Source organism: Chanos chanos, chromosome 9 (genome assembly GCF_902362185.1).
Source record: "Chanos chanos chromosome 9, fChaCha1.1, whole genome shotgun sequence".
Lineage (NCBI taxonomy): Eukaryota > Metazoa > Chordata > Actinopteri > Gonorynchiformes > Chanidae > Chanos > Chanos chanos.
The window spans coordinates 22,121,984-22,147,442 of NC_044503.1; the positions used below are offsets into that span (position 1 = coordinate 22,121,984).

The following is a 25,459-nucleotide window of genomic DNA, read 5'->3' on the forward strand; positions in this document are numbered from 1 at the left end:
ATGGTCTGTAACTATGGTAATTGACTTGGTTTTTAAACCAATATGGTCTGTAACTGTGGTAGCTGTCTTGGTTCTTAAAGCAATATAATCTGTAACAATGGTAGCTGTCTTGGCTCTTAAACCGATATGGTCTGTAACTGTGGTAGCTGACCCGGTTTTTAAGCCAATATAGTCTGTAACTATGGTAACTGACTTGGTTTTTAAACTGATGTGGTCTGTAACTATGGTAGTTGACTTGGTTTTTAAAGTGTACCTGTCTGTCTCTGTTTTAGAGGTGTCACTATTGCATTCTTGCCACTCTGGGTTTGGCTGCATTGTTATTTTGTCCTCCCTTTACTTTGTTTTTTTTTTTTTTTCCACTCACTAGCTAATCTAATTGGTCATTTACTCATTTTGTTTTACTTTTCATCTATAACTGTTATCTATTGGCTCTGTCCACCTTTAACGACTTTCCATATCTGGAGTGTTTAAAAGAATAAAATGTTGTTGTATAATACACAACCTGTTTGGTTGCTCTTTATGATAATTTGCTTTGTTTTTTCATTACCAATAATCATAGCATTACTCTACAACATCAGAGTTAGTGTCAGTTATCACTTGACTGGTAGATTTAATTATAAGCCTCCTATTCTTCTGTGGTCACTGCGCGTTGCAGACGGGCGTTTATTGATCACTGTGGCACAGCTACAACGCTATGACCAAATCACTTCTTATATTAAACCACTATGTTTTGTTCGCTGCAATGTAATTGTTTCATCGAACTCTGTGTCATAGTGAGGGAATGCGTTGGCTGCTAGCTCAGAGCACGATAGAGAATGTTTCTGCAGAAGGACTGAGACAGTCAAATCTACCCAGTAATAGAATCAATTACACAACAACCAATCAGATTTCACATATCTTGTTGCCAAGAGGAGCACCTTAATTACCATAACCTAGCAACAGCAGCTCCAATGACTGTAAATTGACTATTTTTTTTTTTAGTATAACTAACCACATAGCGTAGATAGTTATATAGACATGTAAGTCCATTAAAATATATTAGCTCTCCTTATTTTCATTGTACAAAGAGTGGCTTCAACATGAATCTGATGTTTTCGTTTCTTGAAAAATGTAAATGGTCCTGTCTAAATTGAGCCCTTCTGTATTGCCTTGAATACACACACACACACACACACACACACACACACACACACGCACGCACACACAAATATCCTTATTCCCAATATTAGTGTATGATCATATTTCATCCCCTTAAACAGAGTAGCTCGTTCATTCTACTTGTTCTCCACTTATTAATATTTGAGGCATAAGCATCAGGAAATCGTACAATGCCCTCCTGGGAAGAGTGGAGATGTAGTGGATTAAATAAACACACACACACACACACACACACTCTCACACACACACACAATTCAATTCCAGTCGAAGTGTGTACTGCACTGTTAGAGCAGACTTCAGGAGAGAGCACTGGGGTCAAAGGAAAGCCAAAAGTACACTCAGTTTCACTGACACCAGTACACACTTTGAAGCTCCCTTTCAATGCATACCTCCAAAAGAATTTCATGTTCTGATCCAAGACGCTGCACACACACAGAGAAGATGCAGAGTTGAATCGTGTGTGTAACTATTCAAACTGTAGGGCAAATATGAAATATATATGTGTGTGTGTGTGTGTGTGTGTGTGTGTGTGTGTGTGTGTTGGAATACTCACCTCCCAAAGTGGCAGAGATGAGAATGTGAGTGCCATATTTCTTTATGATGGTGTCTATGAACTGTTGAGTAGAAGGGCGTCTGCCGAGCATCCGCACGCTCCGCTGGAACTCCGGCATGAGGGGGACGGGGTTCCGGATCAAGTCCCTCCTCTCTATGGCTGTGTTCCTCACCTTCCAACGTGCAAACTCCCTGTGGGTGCAAAGAGAAGGAAACTGTGAAGAGCAGAGCCAGGATGGCTGGCACTCGCCCCCTCCCCTCCCCTGGCCCCAGCCCCCCTGTGTTCCTTGTCAAAATTGTTAAAATAGCTGTCAAAAGCAAAATCCTACAAGGCGAAAATCAAGTTGTGAAGAAAAAAATGGTTAGGGGAAAAAAAAAAAAGCCAAGCGTCGTCATAGTTCACGGACAGTGAAGGTTGATGTCGATGTTTAATAGCAAGATGAACAACCAAAAGGAAAAAAAAAACTGAATTGAACAAACAAAAACCCCCCTCTCTCTGTTCTTGTATTCTGATTGACTGAATTCACTACTTGAGTTATGAATTTACTCCCCGAGTTGTCTGGCACAGCTGACGAGACAGATTTGCATGCTTTAGCTAAAAGAAGTGACAAAGCTGAATAGATCATAGAGCCAATCAATTGTCTTTGCCCTTGAGTGAAAAAAGAGGGGGAGGGAGGTAGGAGGGGGACAAAAAAAAAAATGAAAAACTCAGAGACACTGGGAAACCAAAATGAAGACATCTATAATGTTATCTAATCAACACAATTGCCACCAGTGGCCAAAGGCTATCTGTGTCTATGGTGATTGTGTTAAGTAAGTGGGGACAGATGAGAATCAGTCACGATTTGTGCCACTGGCCAGAATTTGGATTCCCCCACCCACTCACCCCCCACCTCGAATCTAACAATTGCCAAGATTGTCATCTCATTTGCAGCTGAATCACGTTTTTAGAGAACCCGACTTGCGATAATGCGGCAAAAATTGAAAATTTCTTGCCGCCAAGATCCAAAACGTGTTCCACTGTGTGGTTTGATACAAATAATCCTACGTAATTGCCTACTTGTGCGATTACTGTATGCGATTTTTTTTTTTTTTTTTTCCCGAAGCAGAAGTGAGAGCCGGCTGTCTGGGGAAGACGGTACAGAGTATCTGACTGTTTCCGGAACTGTCCTTTCAGCACCTCGCCGTTTCCCGTTATTGTATCAGCAGCCACAGAGCACGGAACTGAAGCACCTGTCAGCACTTGAGCTGACTCGCACCTGCAGGAGATCAGCTAATCGCTCCTCGTTGAGCTCCTAGATGAATGGAGACATCGAGGCCAACGAAGACGAAGCCCAAAGGCGGGCAAGTCTCAGCTCCTACACCTGTGAACCCCACCTGTCTTTTCTGTTTTCCTCTCCTCTGAGTCTTCTCCAACTCTCTCTCTCTCTCTCTCTCTCTCTCTCTCTCTCTCTCTCTCTCTCTCTCTCTCTCTCACAGTATCGCTACCAAAGAAGGATAAAATATGTTGTTATCTAGGTTACTTCTATTCTTGATAGTGAAACTAAAAGGATTTCTCTTGACTGTTCCAGGAAGACAGGAAACCATAAAAAAGCATGCGCGCACACACACGCACACACACACACACGCACACACACACACACAAAAAGGAGAAGCAATGGGAGGAAAATATGACTTTTTGATAGAATTCAGGCTGAGCTGAAACTAGCTCTCCTGCCAAGATTGTGACCAAAGGACAGTGAGTCAGCTGGATTCCTTTGATCTATCATCTCCCAACTGTTCTCTCATGTCGGTGAAGTTTTAGGTCTGTCATTTTCAGGGCAAAGACAATATTTGTTGTGTTCAGTAAATACCCAAAGGACTTTCAAACAAACAAACAAAAAAAAGTGTAGTACGGTTTGTCTTGTGTATATGTGTGTGTGTGTGTGTGTGTGTGTGTGTGTGTGTGTGTGTGTGTGTATGTGTGTGTGTGTGTGTGTGTGTGTGCGCGCGCGCGTGTGTGTGTGTGCGCGCACATGTGTGTGTGTGTATGTGTGTGTGTGTGTGTGTGTTAACTACAGATCTCTCTTTATGCACATATCTATACCCATCTCTATATGCATTTAAGAAAGTGCAAATAGGTGAATGGGACCATGTAGCTTTTCTCCTGTGTTGATGTTTGTCGACTTGCAGTTTGGTTTTCGGCATGTTTAAGCGGGACGCCTTGTCGTTGGGTTCAGTTTTAGGCAGTTGACTGTTTAGACATCAGTTGTTTTGTGAGATGTTTAATTATAATTTCAAAATCGTATGAGTCATAGCTAGCTCCAATTAACTCCCTTAAACCAGACCCCATACAAAGTCTGGCAATCTTGTCACTACTCACATTAATTAGCACAGGGGACGCATAATCAACAAACAAAAACTAAACTACTAAAAAAGTGTTAATTAATGAAAAGACTCAATCCAGCTTCACTTCAGAAAAAGATATGGGGGCGGGTGGGGGGGGGTAAGTGTTCAGTAGTGCTTTGCCCGTGGCCTCAAACTGGTTGGTGTGAATAAACAAACAAACAAACTAATAAGTATAAGTATATGGCAGTTTCTTGCTTCTGACAATGAGAAAGTCATCATCAAACGTTCTTCTGTAATATCTCAAAATAAAAGAAAAAGAAAGAAAAAGAAAGAAAAAATTTTAAAAAAGAGGGGGCGGGGGGGGGGGGGGAGGGGTCTGCGGTCAAGGAGCTGGTTAAGATGCAAACATCCTGAAGACAATAATACTTTGATTTGTATTCACTGTCTAAAATAATCCCTCCAAGCTGGGAGCTTGTCCTTTTAATTTCCTCAGAGACTCATCTCGGATCGCGCGGAAGTGCACAAGCCTCTTTAGTAGCTCAGATGTTCAGAACAATTGCTGAAATTCGAGGTCCAGGGGTCGGCGTCGTAATGAAAATACGGGTGGGCAGCTCGGAGCGGTAGGCGTGCGCATACAATTAAGTCTACCTGCATGGGGCCGGCTCTTGCCATGCAGCGGGTGCCGACGCAATTTGAATTTTGACACCCCTTTTTAGTCAGACGGTTCGGCAAATCACTATCAACAAGTTTCGTCCGGAGTCAACGCAAGAGGGTGGTAAGTTTGTGTGTGTGTCTGCAAGCACACACGCGTGTGCGTGTGTGTGTGTGTGTGTGTGTGTATGTGTGTATGTGTGTGTGTGTGTGTGTGCATGTGCTTGTGTGTGTGTGCATGTGCTTGTGTGTGTGTGTGTGTGTGTGTGTGTGTTTATGTGTGTATGTGTGTGTGTCAGCATGTACACATGCTGCATTGAGGAGAATTTGGCTGTGTCTACAGGCTTCTTTGCTTCCATCCTCTAAGGGAGTTAGTAGAGCCTGCATGACAGGTGAGCATCTCCTCAGCTTTTTTTTTTTTTTTTTCTTCTTTTTTCTTTTTTTAAATGGATCTAAGCACCTTCTAATTACTGCTCTTCAAGGGAATGGGAACAAATATATGCAAATTGCATTGTGTCTGCTTTTGCATCAACAAATCTCAAGGTAAAGTAGGGCAGATAATGAGACGTATTAGGACTCCGCATGAAACCACTCAGGAGGAGAGAGCTTTCTCTCTCTCTCTCTCTCTCTCTCTCTCTTCCTTTTCTTTACCTCCTCTCTCTCCCTCTCTCTCTCTCTCTCTCTCTCTCTCTCTCTCTTCCTTTTCTCCACCTCTTCTCTCTCTCTCTGTTAACTCTGCCACCTCTCTCCGGTGTGTGTCTCTCGCTATGTGTGTCTCTCCCTCTCTCTTTCTACCTATTCTACCCCTTTCACTCTCTCTCTTACCTCTACCTCTTCTCTCTCACTCTGTATTTCTCTCTACCTCTTGTGTCTCCTCCACCTCTTTTCTGTAACTCTGAATCTATCTAACTCCCCTCTCTATTTCTTTTTTTCTTTCACTCTCTCTGTGTATTTGAGAGAAAGTGTGTTTCAAGTGAAAGTCAGGATTGCCGTGTGTGTGTGTGTGTGTGTGTGTCTATGTGTGTGTGTGTTACAACAGCATACAACAGCAAAAAGAGTGCTGTAAACAGCAAATGCCAGAATCAGCTTATTACCAGAGCATTTTCATATCCAGGTTCCAGAGATCACTAACACGACGCACTAGCCCGAATCTTCTCATTTTCTCTCCTCCTTCCCCGGAGATCCACAGCAACGGGACAAAAAAGAAGGCTTTGGTTTACCCTCGACCTCTATCTCACGTCTAATCAGCCACCATACAGCGTCACAGAGGCTTTACTATCACCGACATATTAATGAATCCAGCCGAGAGGAGCATCGCACACACGCGGCACGAGCCTAGTCAATTTCACACAAGGAAACGTGAGATACCGCAAACAGCTGCTGGACCATAAAGAGTCCTATTTATCAATGTCTCATAGCAACTGCACATGTGGAAAGGAAAGTACGAAAGACTTGAGAATTAATAAGAGAATTCAGCTGTTCTGCTGTCGTGAAAAAGGGAGAGATGGTGCTGATTCTTTGCTTTTTTTTTAAACAGTTGAAGCTTGGTAACATATTGGAGGGTGACGGAAAATATTGATTGTGGTTAAAAGCAACGCCGCAGTGAAATAATCTGGTTTCTTTCTTTCTTTCTTTCTTTCTTTCTTTCTTTCTTTCTTCCTTTCGTTCTTTCTCTCTTTCATACTTTTCCACCCTCTTACTTTTGACCATTGGAATGATTCAGCCCAGAATGGTTCCGCGGGCCTTCAAATTGACCTATTACTTAGTTCCAATTCTCGGCAAGCCGCTCAGAGGGATCCAGTCTGATTGGGCGTAGCATGGCAGTAACACCTTTCATTGCTCTTGTTCAATCGGCCATTAGGGTCAGACTCGACTCTTTTCTCTTTTTTTAACGCACACACACACACACACACACACACACACACACACACACACACACAGACTCCCTTCCACCTTTAACCTATTGTTCTTGTGCATATGGACCATGTCCACATTCACAAACTTTGACATCTAATGGACCCTAAACTCAGCTCAGCTTCATTAAAGGTGTCCACATCACATTAGGAGGAATCTTAATTTCAATGAGCAGTGGTTGGACATCTTTCATATAATATTATATATGTATTTTTGGGGACGTCACCTGATTAAAGACAAGTTATAGTGACAGTGAGTACAGAACTGGATCACATGATATGAATATTTGATATTTAGTATATAGATCACTAAATAGGAAGTTTTTATTTCTCAAAACAATCATATGTTTGTAGTTTTATCATGAAATTATCTCTTACCTGCAGGAGGTCTTTGTCCTTTTGGACCAAGCTTTTTTGAGCAAACCCAAGGCGGAGTATTTTAGATGTATTTTGATGAGTAATTGTTATAATGGGCCTGGTTGACATCAGAATAAATGCATGAAGGTTTTTTTGTTTGTTTTTTTTTTACCCATGTTGGAGCATGGCTGTTTTCCTCTGTTCTGTGTTTGCAGACGTACTGTTTTATCATTCTCGCTGAATGTGTGTGGGCCGAGTCATGGCACTTTGAAAGTTAACAAGATGTGACGAAGGAAGCAATATTTTGGGAACAGGAGAAAACTCACAACAATGTTTCTCAATTTTTCTAATCTCGAAGAATCGGTCGCTCTTCTCGTATGTGACTTTTTGACTTTTTTCTGTGATTTGGATTCTTCAGATGTTGCCTGATTCATGTGGCTGTCTCGAACAGAAAAAGGAGGAGGCTAAAGCGTGTCTAGTCTAGATGCCTGTCCTCACAATCCCTCCTCTCTTCTCTTCTTCCCGCCATCAATGGTCAAGATAGAATCTCTTCAAACAGAACTGAAAATATCTTTTCTGACACATCTCGATATTTGAGAGTTATGTTCCTGCCTTGAGCATAAAGCGTAGCGCTAGCTCAAATTCCGAGTCTCCAAGGCTACAGAGCCCCTGAAATATTTCCTGGGATTTGAGCGGGAAACGTCCTTCAAAATGAAACAATACATCAACAGGCCAGAGTCAGACATGATAATGATCCAGTCAAAAGAGATAAAAAGAGAGAAAGAGACAGAAAGAGCATTGGAAAAATGGATTTTTTTCTTTCTTTCTTACTCTTTTTTTTTTTTTTTTTGGGCAAACAGTTCCAAAAGCCCACCACAGTGTAGGTCTGTGTTAGGCCGTCTTTCTTTTTTGTGGCCTTCTGCTGATTACCAAACAACCATATGCAAAAGTCACATGTATTCTGGACCATATGCCGAGATAACCTGTTCCTGGCAGATGGGAAGGGCGATATGATTCAGTGCCTGAGTCCTCACTTGAAAGCTGGGTTTAATGACCTCTCTGAGGAACTTGAGCAATAGCAAATAGCTGTGGCACTACAAACCAAGCATGGACGCTAAGAGTGATTACCCTACCACAACGGCCGCTGAAAAGAGAACTGGTGCGGGTCGGGAACTCGTGTCTGTGTGTGTGTGTGTGTGGTAGGCACAGTTCTTAACAGCTTCAAGTCATATGAGATTTCACCGCAATGGACTTTTTAGCCTAACAAATGGATTTGCCTCCACAATAAAGGGAAAAAATCTGACAAAACTGAAGAAAATCCCCATACACCACCACTGAGCCAAAAAAAGCAACAACAACAACAAAAACAACAACAACAGCAACAAAACAATAAGCAAAAATAATCATTTTTCCCCAGTGATCACTTTAGATACACCCCCCCCCCCCCCCCCCCCGCCCCCCACGCACACACCATTTGTCCTCTTGTAAATGAACACAATTTGCTAAACATCACAGAACAGCCTCCTCTTACATTCAAAGGCGTAACCCTCTCCGAAAGAAAAAAAAAAGGAAAGAAAGGAAGAAAAGAAAGAGTTTATTTATTCATTTGTAAACAAATCAAATCCTACTCTTCTCTTTTTTCACACTCTGTACTCTGAGACAAACTTTTTTTTTTGGAAAAAAAGGCGTCTCGAGCGTTTGCGTTTGATAAGAGGAGAGTGAAAGACCGGCTAGCTATCTGACGCAAATTCCCCTGTGCCTTCATTTGGGAAAGCGGTAGGCTCCACATTTATGGCATCTCCGTCTGTTTGCTTCTCATCAGAAGAACTAAAAAGACAGTCATTAGAATAATCAAGAGCGATAAGTCCTGAGGCACTGTGCAGCTGAACGGGGACACAGCTCAGCAGGGACTGGGCTGTTGTTTTTTTTGTTTTTTTTTTCTTTTCGGTTTTGTCTAATGAGTTTACCGGTAGCTTTTTGGTAACATCCAGTTCCATTCCCACCACCAGGAACTGGTGAGATGTCAATAAGGGACAACGGTTTCAATGCACGATTTACGTGAGACCGCAAACCAACTTCTCTAATGAAGACGTCACACCAAATAACGTGATTATAACTGAATGATAAACATATGAGGTAACTGAGAACATTTAACATGCACAAAAAAAGAAAGAAAAGAAAGAAAAAGATCACATGGTACTGTTTCACAGCATATTGATAAGCTGGGAAAACCAACAAAAATAAATCTATGTAATGTTCTCTACTGAGTTTAATAGTCCTGGAAAGTGGTGGGTAAAAAAACAGCACTACATTTCTTGAATATTTTCCTTTTGAGAAAGAATATCTTCATCGCTAACCTTGGAGGTCACATATGAATCCAACTGCTCTAATAAAGACAACGCTAGCTGTCATTTAGGCTGTGTTTGTGAATAATGATATGGGTGAAAAGCAGACATGATTTATAGAGAAATACAGAAACAATACACAAAATAACATGTAGTACTCCTCCATGCTAGCTCAGCAGTGATGGAAAGCCATACTTGACCTTTCTTAAAGGATCAGAGAGGATCATGGGTACACGCCGGCATGAGAACACCACTCTCACTAGCATCTAATCAGCGCGCTAACACTAGCGCGTGTCGGTCTCCACACGTGTGAGTGAGCGATCCTGGACCTGAAGCAATTTCGCGGGGGGGGGTTCCCTTTTCCGTCGAACGGAACATGACATTAAAGAAAGCAAAGCGGGTGTTTAAGATAATCCCCGACGCTGGACGATTCTCCAGACCAGCGCACGCGACGGCACCGTGACAGAGAGCTGCCGAGGATGAAAAAGAGAGAGGGAAGAAAGAGAAGAGCGCGCCATTTCCTCTACAGGGAAAGTTGGTAAAAATGCCGTCCATTCCATGTCTCTCTGGAATACTATTCGTTTGAGTGGATGCTTTTGCACTGGGCTGGCCTCTGGAGGCTTCATAGTTGACTTGAGCTTTGTCTCTGCGAAAACCTCGGTAGATGGAGTTGGTACAGTCTGCACTCAGAGCGAGAGAAAACACGGCAATAACCAAAGGCCTCACTGGAGAGACTGAGTCCAGGTGCATGTTCCCCAATCCCAACCCACACAATTCCCAGCACCACCTACGCTAAAGCAAAGGCCCTTATGAAGAGAGGGATTCAAAGTTACGTCCATTTTGATCTAATACAAAGCCTTTTTTTTCCCTGTCAGTGCTGTTAGACCTTGAGGTAGAATTAGATGGTTAGGTAATGGAAAAAAAAAAAAAAGGATATAATCGTGAAAATTTCCAGCTCTTGTGGAGTTGTTTTTCACCTTCAATGCATTTTTCATGATTAAGATTTAGAGAAAGACTTTGAGAAAAGGTTGTACTCTCCAATGTAATCTACTGCTAAACATCTTAGTGGCCTTCTGAGAGACACTGGAAGAGATGTCTAAAGCAAATGGCTTGTTTTTTGTTTTTGTTTTTTTTTTTGTTTGTTTGTTTGATTTTTGTTTTTATTAAGCACTCCCGCCAAGCACGCACTCGTTCTTCAGACGGCAAGCAATTAATGGACGGAACAAACATGCGTTGTGTTCACGTCCATGCTCTGAGGAGCACTCCTGAGAGGGAAACAAAAGCACTTTCCCCCGCTGTGGTCCACTCGCCACTGGCCCCTGCGTCGCCTTTTTGCCTCCACCCATAAAAAAACCCTTCTGTCTGAGGAAAGCCGTATGGGGAAGGAGAGGGGGGAAAACCCCCACTACAATCTGGGTTTTCATAATCACTGAGATGGCTAAAGCAAAGCCATAAATCACGAAGGGCCACAAACACAATCGAATTCCTGAATGGTCCTGAACTGCTGAGGCCCTCAAACTTATTATAAAATAAATCTACACTCAGTAGGCTTTTTTCATTTTTTTCTCTCTCTCTCTCTCTCTCTCTCTCGCTCTGCTATGAAGAAAGACATGAGAAAATCAATACAGTTTATTTTTTTGCTGTCCTCTCTGTCTCCCACACCAAATGACCAACCCCCCTTTCTCTCTCTCTCTCTCTCTCTCTCTCTCTCTCTCTTTCTCTCTCCCTTTTCACTCCCTCTTGTCCACAGTTAGATGTTGGCTCAGTGTCTCATATGTAGCATGCGGGAACACACACAAAGCCAGAGGAAAGGACTTGCAAGGTTATTTATAATACTTTACACCGTATGATTCACTCTTAGCGTACAGTGCGGTAATGGACCTGGAAACACACACAGGGCCATTTATGAATAGCTGTGTTGATTGTGACTGGGCCAAATGAAAGTCAGACACACTAAGACATGCTGCTCAATATTGATCACTTATTCATATTTGTAGGTATATATCTATGGACCGTGGATTATGCTAAGTAATGAAATGGCTTTTTTTCGTCATCTTCCCTAGGTTCTTTCCACATATCTGTGTGCGAGGAGCTACCTGACAGTTTTTTAAAAAGGCATCTTATCTTCGGACAGTGTCTGATACACCCCACGGGTGAAAGTTGAGAAAGTCAGGGTCTGAGCTAAAACAGCAGGTCTTCTCATCTAGTGCATTTTGAGATGAAGGTTGGAAAACTGCGTTAAAGCATATCTGTGACCTAACATTTGGATTTATGCTATGAAATGGCATCAAGGACCATGGCTGGACTAGAGTTTTGATGAGAACAATAAATGAAAACACTAAAGCTCTCATCGAGAACTTTCAATGTGTAACACCGGTCCCACTACATTGGGATTCATTGAATGTCCTATGCGTTTTAGTCAGGAATCGGTGAAAAGCAATGCTGTCTGTCCATTAAAACAATGCTTTTTACCTACACTTTTAAATATGTAATAAACCTGGAACATTGTAAAGCGTGGTTTACGACAAGCCTTCTATTCGCTGTACATCCAGTAACTTAAGTGCTTTTAGCAGATTTTGTCATTGACTGAAAACGAAAGTTATGTTTGAAATGGGGGGGGGGGGGGGGGGGGGGGGGGGAAACACTTGATCATTGGATAAAAAAATAAAAAAAAAAATCTTTTACGTTTCAAAGCCATCATGTTTCTGATATATGTTTGATTGGTTCTCTCTCCCAGCAACATCATTCAGAGTAATTTCTCGGGCAAGACAAGCAAGGACATCTAATGCTGGTCGCTATGGAGACCAGAAGAACTACTGTGGGTGCATATTCATTTTTTTTCTTTTTGTCCCCTCTCAGAAACGTTTGCTGCTTACAGCTTTTCATAACACCTCATTCCATTTTTCTGTCTTATTTGAACAACCTTCCCAGATCTCAAGTCTTATTGAGCTGTTTAAAGATGATAAACTCTGAATAGTGCAAGACCTTGTGGAGATATATCCACAGATTTGCAATGACATTGAACACTGATTCAAACCCAAATCCATTTTCTCCAAATCGATGAATGGTATTACAAAGTGGTGGCAACGATGGAAACAGATGATAAAAATGATTTTGGTGAATGCGTTCTTGTTCTCGTATGTACTCTTCATATTTCTCTGCATAGCCATTTCACCCCAGCTAACAATCCAAAGTTAGCATGAACAGTTTATGCCAAGCCAATGCCATAAGCATGCGTATTCTCAATTCTGAAGTGGGTTACATAAACCGTGATTTAGCTCTCCAGCTGAACACTAGCTGAACAAATGAAACGACCAAACACTGAACAACTAAAGACCAAATACTGAGTAACTGAACAGCAAAGACTAATACTACTGTCATATACTGTTCAGGAGCTTTGTTTAGTATCTCTCTCTCTCTCTCTCTCTCTCTCTCTCTCTCTCTCTCTCTCTCCTTCGAACAAATTTTACATGTTTAATTGTTTAATTCCTTCCACCCATATTTCTTTGAGTCTGTGTTTCTTTTTGTTTCTCCCTCGCTCTCTCTCTCTCTCTCTCTCTCTCTCTCCCTAACAAGTTTTAACGTTTAATTGTTTAATTCTCTCGCCTCCCATTTCTCTGAGTCACAACAGCACAAAAACAGGGGGAAAAAACTCATTCCAATATGTGACACCAGGCAGCATGTGTGATGCATGCTGAGTCCATCTGCTGGCGACGGCTGCAGAACCACTGTGGCAGAGAGAGAGAGAGAGAGAGAGAAAGAGAGAAGGAGGGAGGGCACGAGGGTTACAATGTGCAGATAAGGCTCTCTGTTACCCCTGAACATGAATAACACCTATGAAGCTTTAAGGCAGGGAGCCTTTCCAACTTTCCAACCATTCTGCCTGAAGTGAAGGGCTTAAGTGCTAGGGAGGTGGGCGGCAAATCCCCAGCAACCCCCCGCCCCTCCACCCCCTCCGCTGGGGAGGATGACGTCTAACCACTCTGGTCAGTAGGGAGTCTGGAAGGAGTAGAGTCAATTTACTGTGAGAGGAGGCATCCAAACTCCCTGTCGAGTATCAAGCCAAAATGAGTATCTGAACAGCAGAGCCGGGTGCTGGTTGGAACAGGGGCCTGAATATGTGGCCTCTGCTGTAAGAGGACTCCCAGCCTTTGGTCTGTTCAGGGCTAACCTGCATTTTCCCAAACGCACAAAACATGATTAAAAGAGCAGCAACGCAAACACTTGTACCCACTAAAAAAAATAAATACTGGGTTTCCCTAATCACCAAACTGGTCTGTCAGGCCCACAGTGTCAGCTCACGGAGATGTTTGCAGCAGTTCTGGGTTCTCTGTTCACATACGAAAAATGGCATTGAGGAAAAGCCGTTACAGGCCTTGACTCAGCCCACATTTCAAGGCAGCTAGCTGATCTTTCCTTTGTTTGTGCTTCTACAAGAAAATAAGCAGAACTATTGTTGATATCTACATGAAAGAACAGAGCTAAACCCTTTACTAGCTAATGCACAGTTGCTATGTATTTTCTTCTAGCGAGGGAAGGCCCTCAACTTAAAAGCCCTCAACTTTAAACTTTAACCCCAAAACTTCTGGGTTAGAAACACAACAACTCAACTCTGTGGTAGAAATTTAACCCAACACTATGGTTGTCTAATACCCCAAAATGTTTGTTTGTTTGTTTTGAAATGTCTTCAATTGGCATTTGCATTTCCAGTGGTGCCACTGGCGTCAGTAATGTTGAAATGTGAAACTTCCTCGCAGAGCTGAATGTCTATAGCATCCTAATGAAAATGTTTTGCAGTGAGTCAGTTGGCGTTTTCACAGTACATGGGCCTTCCCTCCCATCTTCACTTACAAAGGGCCAGTTAAACCAATTATTGAAACTGGCTCTTCCATTACTGCAACCTAAGAAAACCACTCCTGATAAACCACCGTAGTCTGAAAAAGCAATAAACTTTCATTAAGACGCCAGGTTACCAAACACATTCCAGGTCTTAAACATACCACAATATATTACAACTCCCATAAACAGAATGCCAACCTCAAGATAACCCCTAATTAACCGTGTCTGATGTGGAAAGATAAGATAACCGGGGCGGTGGTCTTTTTAATGATGTGTCTATGACTGTAAGCAATTACGATAAGTAAGCTCCAGTTGGCCATGGGCTGTGGGATTAAAACAAGGGCCAGATTAGATCGGATGTGTGGAGTGTTTGCCCACTACTGTGGCGGCTACAGCACATCTACTGACAAGTGCCTCTGTGTTCAGCGTGGGCGCGATGAGACGGCCGCGTAAACTAATTTGCCACCGCTTTAATAATAAAAAAAAAGAGAGAGAGAGAGAGAGAGAGAGAGAGAGGGAAGAGAAAATGTGGGCGGGCAGCTCGGAAACAAGCGGCCCTGTCCGTTTAGGGTTTTATTACACTAAATCACTCTCGAGTGGGCTTCTTTTGCGCGGACTGTCATTAGCAAGTGGCAAGTTACATTTAGGAGAGAAAAAAAAAAGGGGGGGTTGTAGATATTCGCAGAGTGCTGGGTAACTGTCGACAGCTTTAACAGAGCTGCTTTATGGGGCTAATTACTTCACTGCACTCTCTCTCAGCTTTTAACCTCTCCATGGTTTATTGATATAAATGTAGGAATTATAAGTAACAATAACTACAGAGGTAGAAATATTACACAGGTGGTCAACAAATGTGCTAAAAGCAGAATAATTCCAGAGCTTTTCTTACATAAAAGTAAGTGATTTTTACTCATTTAGGCCTATTAAGCACCTGTTTTTGGGTTTGTTTGTTTGTTTGTTTGTCTTTTTTCATCATAAAGGTTTTACTACCTTAAAAAAAAATCCTAGCTGAGCAGTTTGCAGTTATGAAAGCAGTTTTCATTGTTTGAATCATGAGAATTAATTTCCATTTAAATGCAGTTTGTGAGTACATATTCATGACCTGGTAATTAGTTCATTAGCACCTCTGTGTAGATGAGCAAGATGGTGCAAACCGAACAAGGTAGCATTTTCAAGACACAAATGACATTTGTTTTGTTTTGCTAGTTAGTTAGTTAGTCAGTCAGTTAGTTAGTTAGTTAGTTTGCTTATTTGAAGCTATAAATATACAAACTTAATCTTTGCCTTGTTGGTTGGAGTAACTAACGGCCTAGTTAACAGTGTTTCTTTAGATAGAGTCTTAAATACTCTCCAGTGTACCTTTGGATTCATAAGCGCACCAATATCTTGCGCTAAACAACCATCAGACAGTATCCGTCTCCATGGCGCCCATATCCGAGTCCGTTGCGTTCCCGAGCGATTTCGGGCACACTCTCCGGGGACTGGAGCGCCACACCGCGCAGTGATTTAGTCAGTGCTTAACCCCGACACATCTTCCAGCTCCATTTCTCTTCTAATTACCAGCTCTTCCTGCCGGTAATTAACTAATCCCTTCGTGGTGGGTGATTATCATTGGTTCGAAAGCGCGGTGTGACATAATTCCCCTCACTGCTTTGCCTTTTGTTGATTTACAAGTTCCTATCCAACCTGCCGTCAACTCTCTCTCTCTCTCTCTCTCTCTCTTGCTCTCTCTTGCTCTCTCTCTCTCTCTCTCTCTCTCTCAGTGCGTTTATTTCCACGCTCAGAGCAAGGCTAGTGAGGCTGAAGTCGTAAACCGGCCACAAACATTAGTTATGATACGGTTTCTTCACCGTAAACCTTAACCTAGACGCATAAATAGTTCACACTGTGGAGATTAAATTCACGACTTGGCAAAGTAACCAAAGTCTCTCCCTCCCTCCCTCTCTCTGTAACTCACTCTGTATGTGTGTGTGTGTGTGTGTGCGTGCGTGTGTTTGGTACACTGATTAGAGTGGTATTTGCAGCCATGGTGTGGTGGAGCAGCAAGAAAGCCCCTTTGATTATTTCTCACCTTGATACTGACCTTTTAGTCAGTCCATCTTCCGTGGCAGCTTTCGTCTGACGTGTACCCGCTGATCTCTCTCTCTCTCTCTCTCTCTCTCTCTCTCTCTCTCTCTCTCTCTCTCCCTGTTTTCCCCATGCGTATTACACATTCCCCTCGCCTCGCCAAGCTATCTGCAGCCTGAATCTAAACGATCTGCCTTCCTCTGTCTAATTACTGCAGGATCTACCCAACTCATTCACAGCCACTGGAGTAGGACTAAAGATTTGTCTCTGGCTTAAAACAAAGATTCAATGACATCCCCACCCCCCAAACTCCCTCGAACTCCAGTCTTCTCCACAGACATTCCTTGTGAACATATGATAGCTTACCGCTCACTCTCGTGCGAGGGCATTGTTTCTCCACTCGCCGTGGATCAATACCTTGCCTTTTTCAGTTGGTTCTAGAATAGACCATCCAAAAAAGACACACAGACAAAGGCACGTGTCGCATTCATGACAGAAATGAGTGATATAACACCAAAGACTAAAACAGGGTATTTGAATCAGATGTTTTAAAAAAGGGAAAAACTTTTGAAATGTGTCTGTTAAGAGTTGAATGTGACCTTGAGAAAGTGCAAAGACCAAGGAGTGCGTGTATCATCTGCGAGAAATATTTGCCCGTGATATATTTTTAATCAAAAATTGATTAGCATCTGACTAATTAAGGCAACACAGTGAGGGGAAATCATTGAGTCTCTCCAATTTCCATAAACTGCCGACAGAACACTTTGCAAATGTGACAAGAGTGTGTGTCAGACCATCATTGCTTTCACTAATGCCGACCCAGTCTAACGTCTCCTGAAAAACAGACAGTAAATCAGGAGCGTGCAAAGAGCTTAAATCGGCATAGTCTTCAGTTTATTACCGACTCCGTGTCAACAGTATGTGGTCTAGTTCCTCAACAACCTCCTGCTGCATCATAGCATCATAAAAATAACATCACTACAATACAATAGCATATGAAATAACGGTTTTAGAGGTTCTTTTGTGTATTATAGCTTTACTGTGGATCAGACGAGATGATAGCTAGTTTTCTGGTTTGTTAAATCCTGTTGCAGTCTGTGGCTACCACTGCAATGACACAGAGTGAATTAATAATGCAGACTGAAGTAGATTAAAGGAAATCAGGAACCTGGAGTGACCCGCAGGAACGATGAACTGGGAATCACTATAAGATACATAAGATAACCTCAGCATAAATGGGGGGAAAACATTTTTTAACTGGGTCATCTGAATATTTGTTTAACATCAAACTAGCACTTTTTTTTTTTTTTTTCATTTGAAATTCTCTTTAAAGGACGTTGGAGCTAGATACTATATATGCAACTCTCATTCAAGCTCTTTCTTCTTCTTCTTCTTCTTCTTCTTCTTCTTCTTCTTCTTCTTCTTCTTTTCTCATTCCTTGACCCTAAAATTGATGCAGTGGCCACACCAGGGCAATTTAAAACTGTAAGAATTTGGAAAAAGAGTTTGGGATATGGCACAGGAGGACAGACACCTATAACCTACCACTGTCTTACTGTTCTTTAACTCCTTTACCTTACATGTTTCATATATTTTAACAGTTTCTGACGAGGTAGGCTGCAGACTTGCGGAATATATTGAAGCTCAGTAACGCTTCTTCTTCTTCTTCTTCTTCTTCTTCTTCTTCTTCTTCTTCTTCTTCTTCTTCGCCCAGACTGAGATGACAGAGATAGGTATCATTCTCTGTTCAGAGTGAAAAAAAAAAGAAAAGAAAAGTAAAAAAAAAAATCTATACTCTGAGAAATGGCAATGGCTGTAATGAACAGGCATTTGCAATGAGTGCACGGTCTACTCCTAATAAATCTGGCAAATGACCCAATCCCAGTGGGTCTCCGCATGCTGAGCTTTAAAGGTAGCTCCCAATCATCAGAGAGAGAAAGAAAAAAAATGCTTGCAATACATCAACTGTTTTGTATTTCCCTCAAAACTGTATCAGGAACATGTAATGAACTTAAATTAAGAAGAATCAGGCCAATATGACAAACCTGTTCTGGCACAAAGCATTTTTTTTAAACCTTCTTCATTAGGTTTTGGGAGAGTTCAGCTAAATGTTTTCAAACAAATGAAAAATAGAGAACACCCTGTAATTGCATCAAGCTGAAGTTATGCAATTGTAAAGACAGAACTGAGTTCAGAAGTTGAATAGAGGACAGGACCAAAACAGTGTGTAATATGCAAAATAATGTATTTTTAGACACAACTGGGAGATAAGGTATGAATACGGCATAGCATGTCGTGTTGATTCATCATCCATCCTTATCGTTGTTTTTTCATTGTATTTTACTTTATGATTGCCTATCATTTTGTCCTTGAATTATCTGCATACTTCCAAATTTCATGAGCACTTAAGGTAATTACAACATTGAGAGCACAAAATATGGTCAACCAGAGTTTTATCGGTTGTATATGGTATTGTCTCTTGTTTAATGAGAAACAACGTTACCATGGATCTTGCAAACCTGCAAACTCTGAGCTCTCAGGAGCAGCTGTGTCGGCTTCGTCGCAATCTCCTTTTTTTTTTTTGAGGAAGAGTCCGTTGATTGCGCCTCGGAGTAAATATGTCGGTGTGGGAGCTTGATTTGTGAGGAGTGCCAGAGTGAAGATCGCTTGCTGTCTCGAGCGCGGTGAAATATATTCCATCGGATAACGAAGCCCGGAGTCAGAATGTGCTGAGCAGGAAGTGCCAAAGTTCTCGAGTTAAAGTGCAAGGACTTCACGAGAAACTGGCACTCGTTGAAATACCGCACGACATCTGTCATACGTGGGCGGAAAGGGAAAAAAAAATTGTCCTACACTGTTTGACCTTTACAGAAGTTTACAGGGCAAGCAAAAGTGCTGCATAAGCAAATACAAACACTTAGTTATGGTCCCTGACTTTTTCCACTGATAGACCACGTTCAGTATAGTATACTGAGCACAACATAGGCCTAGTATATGCTTCCATACACCTGAATGTTCTGAACAACCTCTCCACAGTCTACTGAGGATACAGTTTAATATGTTGAATTGCAGGGTGCTGAAAGTCAAATTCAGAACTTGTCGAATTGTTAGGGAAAAGTATAATCAATAAAACAGTTGTACATATTTAATTCATAAAATAAATTTGTTTCTTCTTTGTTTTAACTGTGTTTTGTGCTTTCTGCTGTTTACTTCACAACTTTCCATGTTTGGTCAGCTGGACTATATTTTGAAAGGCCTTGTAACAACACTTGCAAGGAAATGGATCTGAACGAGTGCTAGTATAAAGAGAAGCACAACATGCCTTGTTTTTTCAGCCTCATAAGCAAAGCCCTTATCAGTAAGCAGATTCCCATTTTCATGAATATTTCCCCTTTGAAAAATATTAATAATAATAATAAAAAAATAAACCCTCAGCCATCGCCGCCTGTGATTACAGCACAATGCAAACTCAAAGCCTTTAAAAGTGCGTTAACACAGAGATTTGCATTTATATTGGATTTCCTCATCTTCACTCAAGAGCAGCACAGATGGAAAGGTCCAGAACAATGACCACTGCGAACGCTTCGTAATGATCTAAAACGCAGTGCCAAGGCGACCTCATCATTTAGCGACCGCAACAAGGGGCGCGATTTTGTCGCAAAAAAAAAAAAAAAAAAAGTCTCCACCCCCAAACCCCACCCCGACTTCCACCGCGTTACTCTTTATTCCACGCTAGGCCTTCTGTATAAGGAGTAATTCTCAACGCGACGGATGACACACGGACAGACTCAATAAAACCGCACGCACTCGCCGTTCTTTCAGTCACGTTGCATGTCGAGGGCAGTCACACAAAGAGCCTCAGAGGGAGGTAAACATTTGAGTGGTTTTGTTCACAGGGGAGGTTGCCAGTCATAAGCTTATGTATTATTATGGGTAAACAGTTCTGCTGGGTGGGAAACCTGCGCATCAAACACAAGGGCCTATTGATCTGTTTGTTACACAGTATTTACTGTAGCTGCAGTGCACCGGGCCTTTATGCACTGTGTCGTGTACTGTACCAAGACCTTATTTTGGATGGGCTGTATACCTCTGAAAACTTCAATTTTATTTATTTATTTTTTTCTGTTCACTACACTGTGGGACAGACTGAGTAAGGGATTAGCATATGCAAATGTTTTCTAAGTAATCAGTGTGTGCATTTCCAGCTTTCCGTTCTGACCAAATTTTATTGGTTTTCTCGGGATTGTTTGCCAAAATGCTTTTCTGTCCAAAAGTTTCACGCAAATCCGTCTCCTACAGTGCACAGTTTGGATGCGCTTGTTTCCTGGAACTGAACCGCAATGGTTAAGGGTTAAAGGATTATAAACAACATTTGCATTTCTGGGTTTAATACCAAAGCATAAAATAAAACAGGCAAGACTGTGAGAGCAGATACTGGTCCTCAATTAAGCCCACACATTCAAAGGCATGTATTTTTAACTTTTCTTTTTAGCGTTCCGCTATGCTTACATATGGCTAGAGGGCCGGCGATAGAAGCTAAGGGCAGGATCTTTCTACCCCTCCTCCCGCACCCCAAGACGCAACTTAAAATATTCTCATCGCCAATTCTTCCTAACTCTGCTATCATTCACTTACAATCCCCCCTAATCACATTATCAGTTGGACTACTGCACAAGAATCGTGTTGGGTCAATGCGCGCGGAAAACACTGTCACGTCATAATATATTACTTAAGCGAAAAGCCGTTTAATTATTCATCGCCAAGCTTCACCATTAGGCAAAGTAATTATCACGGCTCGCGCTGCATGTTCCTTAAGGCGTCTGTGACCTTCTTAAAGCCAGAACCCACTGATAGTGGTCCACTCTCACATCTCACTGCTTCTGGAGCCTGAAGAAGGAAGGAGGCAACGTGCACGGCTTATTAAAGACAAGGCCGGTGGAAGGGAAGAAAGAGAGGGAGGGAGGAGTTTGCGTGTGTTGCTGATCAGAGCCGGCATTGTCCAGTGTTTGGTTCCCGTTTAATCTCTTGTTTTCCCTCTCTCTCTCTCTCTCTCTCTCTCCCTCTATATTTCTCTCTCTCTCACTCTCTCTGTCTCTGTCCCTTGCTCTCTCTCTCTGTCTTTCTCTCTCTCTCTCTCCCTCTTTCTTTCTGTCTGTCTGTCTCTTTCTCTCTGTCTGTCTCTCTCTCCCTGTTTCTTTCCGCCTGTCTTTCTCTCTCTCTCTCTCTCTCTCTCTCTCTCTCTCTCTTCTGACTGAAATTGCATACAAACATCATGTATGTTGGTGTACGTTCTAATGTTGGCAAGGCTTCATTCTATGCTTTGATAGAGATTGTGAGGTATTTATCTCTAAAGCTCAGTCAGTGTGAAACTCCTTTCCTTGTGTTCTCAGATGGGCCCAGACTTCTAGATGTATGAACAGTTAGACGCAGATGAAAAGTCACATTTTGTCAGAATACAATGGGAAAACATGCTGACTTCCTCTGTGTTTACCCAAAAAAAACCCTGCTAGGTCATGTCTGAGCTCGCCTGTGTTTCCGGGGAATCATCTTACACAGTTTAGCATCAACAAGGAACAGGAGCTCCTCATGTAATTGAATGATTTAAACCTTGTTTTTCATCATTTAAGACAGTGACCGGTTCCCTCACTCCTCCTTTACAGATTTCTGCAAATTAATGTAAAACAAACAAACAAAGAAACAAAAAAGTCGTACACATGCGTGTAAACTGAAACAATTGAAAATAAATTCCATATTCTGAAAATGGCTCTGGGTTGGAAAAAAAGAAAAAAAAAAAGAAAAAAGAGGGAAAATGAAATGTTACTTTGGTTCCGATTGCAAACACTTGACGAATGAGTCTTGCCAGCTTATCTGACAGTGTTGCAGATGTCAGACAGATGTGATTGCAGATTTTCTGATTAAATTTTTAATGAGAAGTGCAGCACTTTGCGCACAGTATCGATGCGCGATTTAATTGTCTTGTCACAAGCAAGGCGATCTCCCTGCATTGACGGCTGAATTTGATGCCTCCTTCAGCACGAGAGAGACAGGAGAGGAGAGATAGACAGACATGCGCTGAGAGAGAATCCTCTATGCTTACCTAACTCCCTCCACCCCACCCCACCCCACCACCCCCACAGCTCCACCTCCAGCACCCCCCTCCTGCTGTGTTTATTGTGCCAAAAAAACAGTGTTCCTGCCAAATAATGCATTCTATTCTGTCCCCCTCCCTTTTTATTTGTGAATTGAACAGAGACTTAAGCTGAGTTCCCTTGACATGTAGCCGCGCTGTTTGACTGCACACTCAGAAACACGTAAAACACACACACACACACACGCACGCACACACACAGCTGCAGAGAGGGAAATTGTTTGAAGAGGGAGGAGGCCGATTCAGCTAAGAAGAACCCGAGCCAGTGACTCCATGAGCTGTGAGAGGCTTGTCAAGGGCCTTGTCACGAAAATGTGGCACCATCGACATGTGACAACCGAGTTCCATTGGGTCCGGGCTTTAGTGGCACTCCCAGGAAAGAACAGAGAGAAAAACCAAAGTGGAGACGGAACGAGAGAAATATAGAAACAGGAGATTAAAAAAAAAAAAAAAAAAGAAGACGTCAGAGGAGAACGTGAAAAGATGGATAGGATGGGAGGGAGAGTCAGTGAGAAAAGCGTGAAGATAGAGAACAGAAAAGAAGGAGCTGGAAATGGAATAATAAAGAGAATTGGAGAGAGATAAAGAGAAATCAGAGAGTAAGAAAAAGAGAGAGAGAGAGAGAGCGTGAGAGAGAGAGAGAGAGGGAGGAAAAAACCTCTTTGGACTTCTCAGACAAATTAATCATAAATGTGTATTCAGGGAAAAGATCAGTCTCACTCATTCACTCTTCCTTACAGACTCTCAGCTGAAAGGCAGGAGAAAAAAGAACCCCCCAAAAATGAAAGAGGCAAATGCACCTTTAAAGGCTGAAAGAGCGTCTGGCTGAATGACGGGATGGTGTCTAGCCACTCTCTCTGTTTGCTGGGGTTTGTCAGTCAAATAGGCGATGAGATTTTTACAAAGGAGACATGGAAGCGTCAGAGTAATGTTTGGAGCTCCGTGCTGATGGCTGTCTTTCCTTCTCTATCTCACTCTCCTCCACTCCTCTATGCAAAAAAAAAAAAAAAAGCTGACAGATGACACTAGTGTGTCAAGAGCTGTGCGTGTGAGTGTGTATGTGTGTGTGTGTGAGAGAGAGAGAGAGAGAGAAGGTGTGTGTTAGGAAGGGGAGCATGCCAGTTTTCGCAGTGATGACTGTTGTGTCACACAGCAGCAGATTGAAATTGGGGAAAACAGCAAACTCAGTCACAGTCGACAAAGCCAGAGCACATGTCAGGCTCCAGACAAAGGACTGACTCTCTCGCTGTTTTTCTCTCTCTCTTATATATATATATATGCTAACTATAAATATTTGCTTCGTTTATTTGCTTTCAAAATAAAGTAAGACAGAAAAACATATTTAAAAACTGAGTCACTGCACCCTTCATTAACCAAACTGCCTCAAGCCACAATTAACATTTCAGCTTTATCCAGTGGCTGCCGCTCTGCAGACAAACACAGCAGACACCTGCCACAGTGCAGACAGACAACACCACTGCAACACAACTTAGGCCACTGACCCTCGCAAGTGAAGCGAGAGAAAAAAACCAGCGCTTTCGCTTTCGTAAGTCGCACCATGGTTTCTCGCCTAACGTGCGGTCATCGAATTATCTCATGAAGCCTCATAAAGCCAGATGCTGATGGGAGTTGGAGCCAAACAAATAAATAAATAATAGCAGGAAAGCTTTTGGTGTTCTCTTTCATCTCGTTTTTGGTTTGTTGGATTTGTTTATCTAATTATCATCAGAGCCTCTTTTGTTTACAATTCACAAATCAGCAAATAAAAACACGAGCTAGAAAATAAGACGGTCGTGACGTTATCGCTGTGAGCAGTGTTAAAGAGTTTTCTGTCACCATTCTGTTACCATCCTCCTCTGCAAAATGACTTCCCATAATTCCTAGCTGCAGTAAAATACAGTCCAAATGACCTATACATTGTACAAAGCTGACAGGCAAAACCTTGGCAAGAACAAGCCCTGTCATTTGGTTCCAACTGCAGGTGTCCCCCCCAAGTTTCTTTGATCCGGGCCTTTTCAGTTGAGTTTGTTGTTCTCTGGTCCTCTCTAATTCACAGCTGCCCCGAACACAATAAGTTTTGAATGCGTCGTCTCTGCTAACAATATGTCTGATTCACACAGAGAGTTAGAAGTGACTCACAGCTAACTCCGTACTCTTCAGAGAACGCGGAACAGAAGACTGAAAACTGATCATAATTCACGACTGTGCTTCTCAAGTGCGGCCAAAAAACGCCTTAAAAAAAAAAAAAAGCGCTTTCAGTGTAGTATTTTTGTTGTTGTCGCTGTTGCTGTCGTTGTTTAACAGACATACAATAAAGTGAAGCATGAGACGCTCAACAAGGGCCAGAGAGTCCTATGAACACACCCCCACTGCCTCTTTAACTCTGTCTACTTTCAGAAGCTGACAAAAGGGTTCCCATCATGCACTGCCTTTCCCTATTAAGTCTCGGCCCAAGTTTACAAGGTCCAAAGGGGAGGTAGCATTTGTTCTTCTTCTCCGTGGAAGCTTCTAGAACCGACAGATAGAGCCAAATCTCCTAAAAGCCACCCCCCCCCCCACCCCCATCACCTTATTACCTGTTACCAACCTCAAAAAACAGCTTGTTAAATAACCCCGACATGCCACTTACCTATAAATTTTATATCGGGTTGTGAATCCTTGGCGGAATCGCTCCATGAAGGAGAGGTAGCCCCGTGAATGGTGGAAGGGGCCACGATCGGAGATGAGCCAATCAAATTGTTTGGTGACATGCTGCTCATTGGCCGAGGGGTCTTGGCGGGAAGACTGAACTGTAATATGGTCCCATATAAACAGGAAATAAGTGACCTCAATGACCCTCCAGTTCATGCTTTTCCTTAGGCCGCTCTCTGTTCATTCTTGCTCCATTCTGTGGAGGCCTGGAGTGACAAAAAAGACAAAGAGAGAGAAATAAAGATTAGGTTAAACAAAATGAGATGTGATCATAAACGGCACGATGACTCCTTGCTAACTGTATCGTGTGGTCTGCACCGGAGGCTGTGTTTCTCTGTGTTAGAAGTAGTATTCTTTAAGTTATTTTCATATTGCTTTTTAGTATGTTAGTGTGCTCTTAAAAACCCACT

General features: G+C 42.3%; 1 protein-coding gene across 1 annotated transcript in view; it reads right to left on the bottom strand.

Annotated features, from left to right (window-relative positions):
* Positions 1-25,205, bottom strand: part of brinp1 (bone morphogenetic protein/retinoic acid inducible neural-specific 1) — a 73,194-nt gene extending 47,989 nt beyond the window's left edge. Inside the window, exons 1-2 of the mRNA XM_030784688.1 lie at positions 24,988-25,205; positions 1,712-1,902 (exon numbers count right to left, since the gene is read on the bottom strand). Of these exons, the coding sequence (XP_030640548.1) occupies positions 1,712-1,902; positions 24,988-25,205 (409 nt within the window). The remainder of the gene's footprint in view (positions 1-1,711; positions 1,903-24,987) is intronic.
* Positions 25,206-25,459: the final 254 nt, after the last annotated feature.